General features: G+C 45.0%; 1 protein-coding gene across 1 annotated transcript; it reads right to left on the bottom strand.

The window, feature by feature from the left end:
- Positions 1 to 1,832: 1,832 nt before the first annotated feature.
- LOC149271127 (NACHT and WD repeat domain-containing protein 2-like) lies at positions 1,833 to 10,056 on the bottom strand. Its single transcript, XM_089507599.1, has 9 exons — positions 10,000 to 10,056; positions 9,292 to 9,408; positions 7,825 to 8,004; positions 7,435 to 7,579; positions 6,897 to 7,015; positions 6,458 to 6,766; positions 6,036 to 6,134; positions 3,795 to 5,582; positions 1,833 to 3,524 (listed from the first exon to the last, which is right to left on the bottom strand). Exons 1-9 carry the CDS (start codon positions 10,054 to 10,056, stop codon positions 1,833 to 1,835), a joined length of 4,506 nt encoding a protein of 1,501 aa, XP_089363725.1.
- Positions 10,057 to 11,554: the final 1,498 nt, after the last annotated feature.

The raw sequence follows: 11,554 nt of genomic DNA, 5'->3' as shown, positions 1-11,554 counted from the left end.
GGGGGGGGGGGGGGGGTGCGCATAAAAGAGCATTGGTGCCCCTAGCGGCCACCTAGTGTATCCATCATGTGAAAAAAAGGGGGGAAAAACAGTAAATGCACCAATGCGTAAATAGTTTTGTGACATTCCTGGAATGCGTCATTTTTCAAATCAGGCCATAAAAAAACACCGTGCCTAAATATTTGTTGAGCTTTTGCTTTAACCCTTTAAAGACCACATTTTTTCCCCCTTTTTTTGTTATTTTTTACCATATGTTTGTTAAACCATGATTCTCTTTTTCCGTATCCATCCTGTATATATTACCCTATATTGATTTTTTATATTTCCATTGTATTTTTTAAAAAAATTATTTCCTACTTGCGGTGGTAGGGTCAAAATACTCTTTTTTGAAGTTTTATTTTTTTAAATTTTGTTTCACTTTTTTTTTTTTATTAGTATTAGTATTAGTAGTTTTTTTTTTTAGCATTGTTTCCATGCAATGTGGATAGAAATTCTCTTATATATTTTTTTGGGATGCCAGTCACTGGGCATTTTTTATATCTACAAAAGACATGAATGAAGGCTGATAATTCCGTTATTACAAATAACTATGGCGCGCCTCTTTATAAATTATCCCCCCATAGTAATAATTCACAGGGTAAAGGTGACTCTACCCAGCGCTGGTCATCATAAAGTATTCCGACCCAAATATTAAACCCTTTGCATTGTTTCCTGGTGCCCGCATAGGATGCCAAGTTTGTTAGTGTTATCGGAACTCTTACCAGGTGAAATTTGGGTAATCATTTTTTTTTTATTGTAAAAAATAAGGTTTTATTTTTAAATTCTATGTGTTCTCAGTACTAACAGCATTGCAGAGCATGGACGGTAACAGTTACCAAATTCACCACTAGGGGGCAGAGGTATACCATTCATACCAATGCATAGATTCGCATAGAAAACAACACATGGAAACTCCTGCGGGTGCATCTGTTAACGCTCCTCTTTGTTTTACTAACATTTTAATGAATTTTGACGGTAAAAATCAAAATATTTGCATTTTTTAAGAGATCTATCTCTTCTTCCACTCGACAGCAACACTCCGTCTGTTTGCAGTGTATGGAACGCAACGTAAACAAGGCTGGTATACAGAGATATACATATCCCACTGGCCTTTCCTAATAGACCATGGCGTCAGGACATGTTTATGTGGTGTATCTTGTCTTGCGGAATACTCAAGCTGTGCGGCTTATTGTGTTTTTAATGTAGAATTCTGTTATTTTTTGGCAATTGCTTATTCACAGAGCACCGTGTATTTTTTTGGGTCATCAGAAGCTACCAGACTCATTAGAAACATGTCTGGCATTAAATAATTATTTAAACACTTGAATAGATTGTACGCTCCCAAGGACAGGACCTGCTTTCCATCCGTACTGGTATGTTGACTGCTGCAGCTAAACAGAAAAGGAAAGCCCTCCTTAGTCTCGTCTTAAATTCAGGAGCCGTATGTCTATCCCATGCGTGTTTATCTTACTGTATTAGCCACTACCAATCCTGATGGGAGGCTGTTCCATTTATCTACCACCCTCTCAGTAAAGTTTTAATAAATCACGTAAACAAAAAAGTATAGTAACCAGCTGTGTGCGGGTGGTGATGATGCAATGCGTTATCTCTTACATTATATAAGAGAATAACATTGTAACACAGCAAGAATCATATCGTTATGAACAAAAACTGCATTTATTACATATCAATATTTTGCTTTATTACATAATTATGACATTTTATGAATGGCCGGATTCAGTCTTTTACTAACTCAGAGGATGGTGATATGGGCAGACTTGACGGCCCTGATCTCACCCGCTGTCAGAATTGTATGTTTCTGGGGTGCAGCTGGACCATATAACGTCTGGGGACTGTTTGTGGAGACGTATTCCAACGGGAACGTTCCTGGGGACCCCTGTGTTCGTAAAAGAAGAAAACAGACCTTCCATCCTTGTGCAGCCCTCGCCCGCGTCAGCTAAAGAATACAAGCCAATGGTGCCATCTTCAAAGCCAATACAGACGGCGCGTCCGTCTTCAGAAACCATCATGGCACTCGGCATCTTACCGAGAGGGAACCGGCCAAGCTTTTCCCCGTTTCTGACGTTTATCACGTTAAGAACCGGGTTTGCGTGAAAGTCACAGTTACAGCCGTCCGGTTTCACGTGACACGTGTAAAGAAAGTACTTGCCGTCGTCCGTTAGTCGTTGATGCAATATCGCGTTCGGAACGAAGAAGACGCCGAGTTTTCCATCTTGGGTGTTGAAGACATTGACCGTTTTATTGACCGTTACGACTACGACTCCCCCGTTTGACGAAACCTGGAATAGCTTCCGTGGATGTGATAAATCGATTGGTAACCTGACCTGGTGGCAAACCGTGTCTTCTACTACATCCCACGTGTAAAGCTCGGCGCCGGAGGTTAGCACGACTACAAAATCCGGGTGGCTTTCCATGCACCGGAAGGCGTCTATACTACCCGACGGATCAGTGTCCCAGCGGAGCTGCTTACATACCGAACCTGACCACAGGCTGACCGCGAGGAGTTTGTCATCATCCAAACCAATTAGAAAGGTGCCTCCAGGAGTGATGGCCGCTTGATGTAGACAAACACGGATGTCGCAAACTATGTTTCCCGTTGCTGGGTTCCAAACCCTGGTAAGGCCGTCTTCGCACATGCAGACCATAACGCCAGCGTTGGGAGTGATTAACATCCGGGAGACGGGGCCGCATTGAATATACTGAACGTTCTCCTCGCGCTCCGTTACCCAGACGAAGAGGTCCCCCGATGCCACCGACGTCACCAGGAGCTCCCCGGTTGCCGTTAAGGCCATCATAGCTACAAGATCATTGTGTAAAAAACACGTTCTGATCTTATTGCATGGGATATCCCATTTGCAAACTATTTCAGAGCCATCGGAGGTGAAGACAGCGCTGCCCTGGGGACAGAGAAGTAACGACTCCACCGAGCGCCCGGTTTGCGACAAACATGTGGTGGAGACCACCGACTTCAAGTCCCACCGAAGCAGATATCTATTTGCCGTCGCCGCTATCAAGCTACCTAGTTGGGGGCACTTGGCGAACAGGGTAAATTCTCTGTGCTCCTGGCGGATCACCGAAAGGCATTGTCCGCTCTCCCTGTCCCAGACGAATATGGAGGAACCTCCTTCAACAGCTGCGATGATTTCTTCACCGCTCTCCGATAAGACGCAGCAAAGAAATCTGGTATCCCCCGGGGGCTCAAAACTGATTTTTTCCCAGGTCAGTATGTCCCACACGTCTATCGTTTTGGATCTGAAGATTAAAAGCCACCGTGCCGTGATTTCTGATGACATCATCTCATTGTTGACCTCGTTAGTGTAAATTTCGTCCATCAGTCGAGGTTCTGTTGGATCTTCGGTGTCCCACACCATGATATTGCTTGCCTTATCGATGATATAAACTAGGTGATCTTGTATATAAATATCCGATATTGGGAACATCAGAAGATCAACATTAAGGTCAAACTGAAGGTCAAAATTCTTATTGTCGTAAATCAAAATTTTGTTTGTTTGTCCCAAAATTGTATATCTTGCGCTACTTTCACATCCAAAGAAGGTCACTACCTGGGGGAAAATGATTTCATTAATGACTGCACCGGAACGAACGTTATAAATTCTGACCATGGAAGAATTCTCATAGCATACAAACAGAGATGTGCTTACTAAGTGAATGTTTTTAGGAATAAGTTCTATTTCTTGGTTTTTCCTATGTTTCATGTTTTTTATAGCACATACAAGCGTCCAAGAGGAGCAGTCGAGGATCACGAACATGTGATTCTTGGTGACAAGCGCAAGGTGTCTGCCGTTGAGTTCCACGATGGCGCGTTCGAGCGGCGCGTCTCCTGGAAGCTGATACTGGAACGTCAGGTTATTTGGCAGACCCCACGTCCAAATACTGCCATTCTCAAATACGATGATTAAGGAACGCTTCGTTTGCATCTCCAAGACGCTTATGACACGGGAAGTCTCTTGAAACCGAACTTTAGCGAGAACCGCTTGAATTAGCGGAGAACACAAGACGTTGAGGGAAAGGGGTCTTTTTGTGCCCTCACAGTACGTCTGCTTGACAAACTTCAATAGACTCGGATACGTATGTACTAACGGCGCCATCTTGGACTGCAAGACAAACTCCATGCTGTCTGGATTCTCAATCAACACGCAACCGATCTCTTTAAACAAGTCGGAGATAACGTAGACTTCTTCTCTTTCGATTGACCCGGCTGCCTCTTCCATGCTTTGGAACAACAAATGGAGGAGTCCCGCTTTTATAAGTACTTTGTGATAAGGCACGGCCAACACAATGTCATTGAAGAGGTTGTCCAGCTTACCGCATTCTTTTAGATGGAAGGGAAGCTCATACGCCTTCCTTACATTCCCGGCTTCTATGGTTTGGTTCCTAGAATGTCTGGTAAAAAACCACGGCTGGGAAGGAAGTTGGCAGTCAACGTAGATCTTGGTTGGGGTCCCGGTGGCAGCCGCGTTTAAGTCAGATCCTTCATTTTGTTTATTGTGTACTTCTACTGATATTGGCTTGGATCTCCCACAAGCCCATCGGCCACTAAAATAATGGCATATATTTACATGCAGTTTATGGACTACTTCTGGTGAGCTTAGATATCTGCTATAGGTGACCTTCTGGTAGATCTCATTGGTCCAACACAGAAGTCTAAAGCCAGTAACCGTTCTCCAAGAGAGGCAACTCTTCAAGTCCAGTAGGATGCTGGCAACCAACCAGTCCGGGACTCGTAAAGTGCCTACATTGGCATCTAAACGATACAACTGCGCAAGGACCACGTCATCCGCTGACATTAGATCTATCAGCTCGGCTTCCCTGACGCCCGATCTCGACAGTGTTATGTAACTTACGGCTCTAGAGAGAACGGCATAACCGTATTTCACCTCCAGGTTCCGAAAGAATCTTTCAGTGATCTGATAGGTGTCTCCTCCCAGGGATCGGTCGTCGACTTCTTGGTGGGATTTCCACTCAATGACTTCCTTGAAGAGCATTAACATCTGCAGAGGAGACGGGTCAGACCCCAGGGACCGATTCACAAACAGCTGCTGTCCAGAAGTGATTTTCCTGTTTCGCTGCGCCAGGGCGGACTTCAGACTCTCGTTACACTCTTTTCTCGAAGGCTTTATTTGAAGAAACGAAACGCGGCGTGGGCTCAAAGACTTTACCAAGTCACAGTCTTGTGTCACAGACAGGATGACTTTGGTGAATCGAGGAATCGGACTTGGCAACCACTGGAAATCTTGAAGGTTACTGTCAGACCGCAAGCGATCGACGGCATCCAGTATCAGAACCAACGGTCTTTCCTCGGTTGATACAGAAAGAGCTTCGGCAAAACATTCCCTAAGGTCCTCCGTGTCCGCAGGATGGCTTAGACGCGGTGCTTGGTAAACGTCGGCAACCTGTTGGCACAAGCAGCTCAGAAGTCTCTGCAGAGTGACAGCTTCTCCAAACACGGGCACAAAACGGACGATTAAAACCGGAGCCGAGTCCGGAAGCCAAAAGTGAACCTGAAGAGAAAGAGACGAGATAAGAAGATGTCATAATCCCAGTCTGCGGCAAACGAACTTGGACAGAAACGAAGCACAGAAGGATAGTCACTCGCACACGATATAAAACATACAAAGATCATTAAAGAAGCGTCCTGCCATTACAAGCGTAAGAGAAATAGCTGGTTGTTAAAGGTGCCGTTCCACCTAGTGTGCCTCGTGAAACATCACCAGATAAATGTAAAGAAAAGTATAAGAAACCTGTCTGTATTCCCCCTTAAAAAACTGCATTAAAAGGTTTATCGAGCTATTTATTCTATCACAGCAGTCCGACCTCCTCCAGCAGCTCCGGGTTCCCTTTAAACTAATAGACCTTCAATGCAAGAGCAACGCATAGTAATGTAAGGATTCATAATCTAAGTGGAACTGCACCTTTAAGCGTATAATATGCTGGATACCCAGCCAATGGGATACCTCAGCTCTTCGCGGTCGTTCTATATCGTAAAGAAGCTGAACACCATCATTACCGCTGAAGCGGGCAGGCAGACCTTGATCTAATAACTTGCATTTGCGCTATAGCCGCAGGGCAGAGTATTAGCGAATAGATTGTAAGCTCACGTGCCATGACGTCTTAAGGTTTGATCATTTTATTCTCGTTATTTAGCATTATTGGTACTTTTCGCTGTTCTAATAACGCTACAGAATCTGCTATATCTCTATAAATAAATTGTAACATAATGCAATGTAATGAAAAGGGGGGGGGGGGGGGTCCGTCCAAAATCTTCCTTGGATTATTCCCAAAGTATCAACAATTTGTCATTTACCATAAAAGCCCCCGAACGGTACTTTCTCACTTGGATCTATCATCGCCAGGAAGCGCTAGCTTCGCCTTTTACCTTCTTGGCGCAAGAGGCCACGAGTGCCGTCTTGCCACAGCCCGGCCCTCCGTAGACCACCAGTGGCCCCCGAGCTGCGTCGCGTACGATGTAGTCCTTAATGCTTTCTGCCTCTTTGGCCTCATATCGCTGGAGGTCGGCAAACGTGGCGCAGAGAGAGAGATGCTGCGAGGCCTCCTCTGCGCTCATCTTCTTCCACCGCGATGGGTCTGGAGGACAACTCCTCTGAATTAACCCCGCCAAGTCCCCGTAAAGCTGGCGGCAGAGCCCCGATACGTACCGCCGCTGCTTCTCCTCCGTGTAGCCGACCTTCACATTGCACGTGGTGGTCGTACTGTAGACGTGCAGGCCCCCCGCGCACGCCAAAGAGGGGAGCAGGGTGTCCCTGATGTAGCGGAGCTTCTCGGCGCCGCCGGGACGTGCCGTCGCCCCCGTTTACCGATCGCTCCCTCTGTCTTAGGATGGCTTTGTACGGGATTCTGTGTATGTAGCAGATACATTTCTTCAGCAGATCATCGGGACGGTTCCGTAACGCAAACAACAACTCCTCCTCCAGAGCTAAGAAGAAAAAAAAAAACATAAAAACAAAAAATCTATATATATTTCAATAAATATTTACATGATAATCTCATTTATATGAGAATTAATTTTTTTGTTGCATTAAATCAAGTTTTTTTCTCCCAATCTGAAATGACGTCTTTGGCGGCGGGGGGGTTAAATGTCCGTAAAGGTTGACTTTGAGATTAAGTTCGTATCAAGGGGATCTGGACACAATTTAAGGGCGAGTTTAATTGAACCAATTGCTTTGATTACTGGAGGCTTTCTCCGATCTGATTGGTGAAGAGCCGTCCGTCTAACAGTTGATTTCTTCTTCTTTGGATTTCTGCATATGGATTAACCCTTTCCTGGAAGCCGGGAAACGGCGATAAGATTTTTGATGCCCAAAGAGTCCCTCTAGGCTCGGTTTGTCTTCTTACCGGAGTTGAAATATTTATCTGCCTGTTCGGATTTTAAAATCCCCGTCTCCACACACAAAGGAACGACGGCATCGAAGACCACCCTGATTGTGTGGAAAGGATCGCACATCCAGTCTTTAGCGGGGTCTCCACTTCCAGTTCTCTTCTGCAAAGAGGAGAGGGAATTTATTTCAAAGGAGGAGAAAAGTTATAACAAGAGACGAGAGGGTGGTAGATAAGCGGAACAGCCTGCCAGCAGAGGTGGTAGAGGGAATTACAGTGAGGGGATTAAAGACACATGGGACAGACATACGGCTCCTGAATCTAAGACCAGACCAACGACTGATTGAGGTCTTTACAGCAGGAGAAGCGGGCGAGTATCTTGCGGGCACGTGTTGGCATTATTATTACCTCCTCCATATCAAGCAGATTATAAACCGGCGGCGTGGCGTTCTCATCGCGCAGGTACCACCGCTCCAGGACCTTCGTGCAGACTTTTTCCTCCCCGGCCACATGAAGAATATTCTCAAATTCTTCAGCACTGATTTGTGTTGGTAAGCAAGGTCTGCCATATTCCTCCCCGATTAGAGCCTTGAAATACACAGAAACCACCAGGGTATGCGTGACAGGACGGGTCGCTGAAACCAAGCCGCTCTCTTTTCCTTCTGTTCTATTCTTTCTTATCTCTTTTTCCACCTCACTTTCTTCTTTCCCTTTTTTCTTTTATCTTGCCTGCCTTTTACATTTTTCATCCTCTAACTTCTATTCTGCACCCCATACACATACACGCATATACATATAAACATACATACACGCATGTACACATACACGCATATATACATACAGGCATATACATATACATACACGCATGTACACATACACATATATACATATACACCCATATACATATACACATACATACACGCATGTACACATACACGCATGTACACATACACATATATACACATACACACATATACACATACACGCATATACATATACACATACATACACGCATGTACACATACACATATATACAGATACACACATATACATATACACATACATACACACATGTACACATATATACACATACATGCATATACATATAAATATATACATACACGCATATACAACTACATATATATATATATATATACACATACACACATATATATATATATATATACACACACACGCATATGCACATACACATATATATACATACACGCATATACAACTACATATACATACATACACATACACACATATATATATATATACACATATATACACACATGCATATACAACTACATATATACATACATGCATGCACACATATACATACATACCTCCCAAGTGCCCTTATTTAGGGAATTTACAGTCCCTCTTTGGGCGCCAAATCTATGTACCCCTCTCTCCTCCCCTGATGCCCTTCTTTTCCTCCCCCGATGCCCCTCTCTCCTCCCCCGATGCCCCTCTCTCCTCCCCCGATGCCCCTCTCTCCTCCCCTGATGCCCCTCTTTTCTAGGAGGTCAGAATGTTTGCGGGGTATGAGGGGATCGCAGGGTTCTACAGCCCTAAAAGCCCCGATAATGTGTATAGAAACAGCAGGGAACGGCTTTATAAATTAAACGGGGTAAATAAAACCCCATTATTCTTCTTCTAAATGCCCCCCTCAGTTATACAAATACCCAGCGATAGGACACAAAGCCACATAAATAATCCAGGTAAAGCCCCCCAGCCAAACCTTTTGTTAAATATTAGTCAGAAAGGAATAGATAGATCGCCCAACGCCGGGAGGTCGCCATCCTTCACTTATCCCTCCCCAAATCTCCCAATTATCTGGAATCCAGGAATAATAAATTATTCTCTCACCACGAAGCAGGGGCCGACCGGCGATCGCAGGCATTTCTGGAGCAAATCCATGCGGATCCTCCGGACTCTGGGGCTGTAGAACTCCGTGGGGTGGATTCCATCGTATCCATCGACCAGCTGTCAGAAAACAAGGGGGTGAGATTGGGGCAGGAAGGGGGTGAGATTGGGGCAAGGAAGAGGGTAAGATTGGGGCAGGAAGGGAGTAAGATTGGGGCAAGGAAGAGGGTAAGATTGGGGCAGGAAGGGGGTGAGATTGGGGCAGGAAGGGGTTAAGATTGGGGCAGGAAGAGGGTAAGATTGGGGCAGGAAGGGGGTGAGATTGGGGCAGGAAGAGGGTAAGATTGGGGCAGGAAGAGGGTAAGATTGGGGCAGGAAGAGGGTAAGATTGGGGCAGGAAGAGGGTGAGATTGGGGCAGGAAGAGGGTAAGATTGGGGCAGGAAGAGGGTGAGATTGGGGCAGGAAGAGGGTAAGATTGGGGCAGGAAGAGGGTGAGATTGGGGCAGGAAGAGGGTAAAATTGGGGCAGGAAGAGGGTGAGATTGGGGCAGGAAGAGGGTAAGATTGGGGCAGGAAGAGGGTGAGATTGGGGCAGGAAGGGGGTGAGATTGGGGCAGGGAATGGGGTAGAGGGAAGTGGGGCACAAAACCCGGGTCCAATGGGACAGCTGTATTTTTTTAATGGAAATTGAAGTATTTTTGGGACTCGTACCTGGAATTCCAGCCCGTGGAAGCGTCTGCCGTACTCCCGCAGCTTCGGGGAGACCATGCGCCGGAGGGCTTCCCGCTCCTTTAGAGAGTCTGGAAACATAGATATATAATATATATAATATATAATATAATATATAATATAATATATATAATATATATTCTATTACCCCGAAATGATGGAAAATAATTCAGGACTATCTGGGGGGGGGACTTTTGGAAACAATTCATGCTTCATGGAAACAAATAGTGAGGATAGGATACCAAAAAATTCTATTGTTTTCATTTTATATAAAATCCAGGTAAAAAAGGAATATTTATCGTTAAAATAAATACTCCTGTAAAACAGAAGATTTGAAATAAATATATTTTAAAGGTGGGGCATATTTTAAAAAAAAAATGGAGCAGCGATCGTAACTTCCTGTTTTCAGGATATCTCTCTCCTATTGTTAAGTTGCTGGTTGTTTTTGATTGGTTCAGGCAGCCTTCGTATGATTTGGGGAGGAGCAGGGAGAGGACAGGAAGTAGATCAGATAATGCTGGCTCTGCCACAGGCTGCCACCCGTCTCAGCTTTCTTAGGATGAATATTTGAACGTTGCCTGTGACATGTAAGGCCGGAATCCCGGAGATATTCTACTCCAGTTAAGGTCTGGCTCAGAAGTATTCAGAGGATTAAAGGCACATGTCACCCCCCCCCCCCCCGGGGCTATTATAATATACCCCCAGATACAATGTTACTGAGGTTAATTGTTTTTTTTTCCAGAAAGAGGGAAGTCACAGAGGATGGAGCCTTACAAGCCTCAACAAGCCCTTCTTTATGAGATGCCCCATGTGACCCATTACTCGGTGGCAGTTATGTTCATGGTGACATTCCCTGCGTGAGCCACGACGTCTATCATGAAGGGAGATCTCCAATCGGCCCATGGAGCCGCGACACGGCCGGGGAGTCTGGACGGGGCTGAAACAACCCCCCTTAGGCCGTATGGGGCATCACAAAGCCTCAGAGTTTCCATTCCTTGGTTCCTAAATTATGTGCACTCAGGGCGTCCATGAGGGAGAACCCCGGCCTCTGCATGAATTAAAACATAGAACCTCCCAGCAGATCGGCCCCATCCGGCCCCCGTCTAGTCCCCATTTCTCCTGCTAAAAACCTTAATAAGTCGTCGGTCTCGTCTTAGATTCAGGAGCTGTATGTCTATCCCATGCATGTTTAATACCCTCACTGTATTACCCTCTACCACTTCCACTGGGAGGCTGTTCCACACATCTACCACCCTCTCAGGCAATTTTTTTTTTAAATTGATATAAAAAAAAAACCATGTATCTTCTAACTGTCTCACCACGTCTGTCATCATCACAGATCAGAATCTCAGGCCCATTAAACTCCCGGGATTTGGGAATTTCCTGTCCAGCCGGAATTTTCTATTATAGACACATTAACCCTTTCTGCTTGTAAGATGTATTTCTGGGCATCTTTGGGCATCTTCACCAGAATCGGATATTTTATTCCCAGAATATTTTTTCCCAGCAGATATATATATATATATACATTCTATAT

Source organism: Sceloporus occidentalis, unplaced genomic scaffold (genome assembly GCF_023333645.1).
Source record: "Sceloporus occidentalis isolate IW3139 unplaced genomic scaffold, rSceOcc1.0.p SCAF_556, whole genome shotgun sequence".
Taxonomy (NCBI): Eukaryota; Metazoa; Chordata; class Lepidosauria; order Squamata; family Phrynosomatidae; genus Sceloporus; species Sceloporus occidentalis.
Note: the sequence above shows the minus strand (reverse complement) of the source record. Positions and strands in the feature narration are given on the sequence as shown.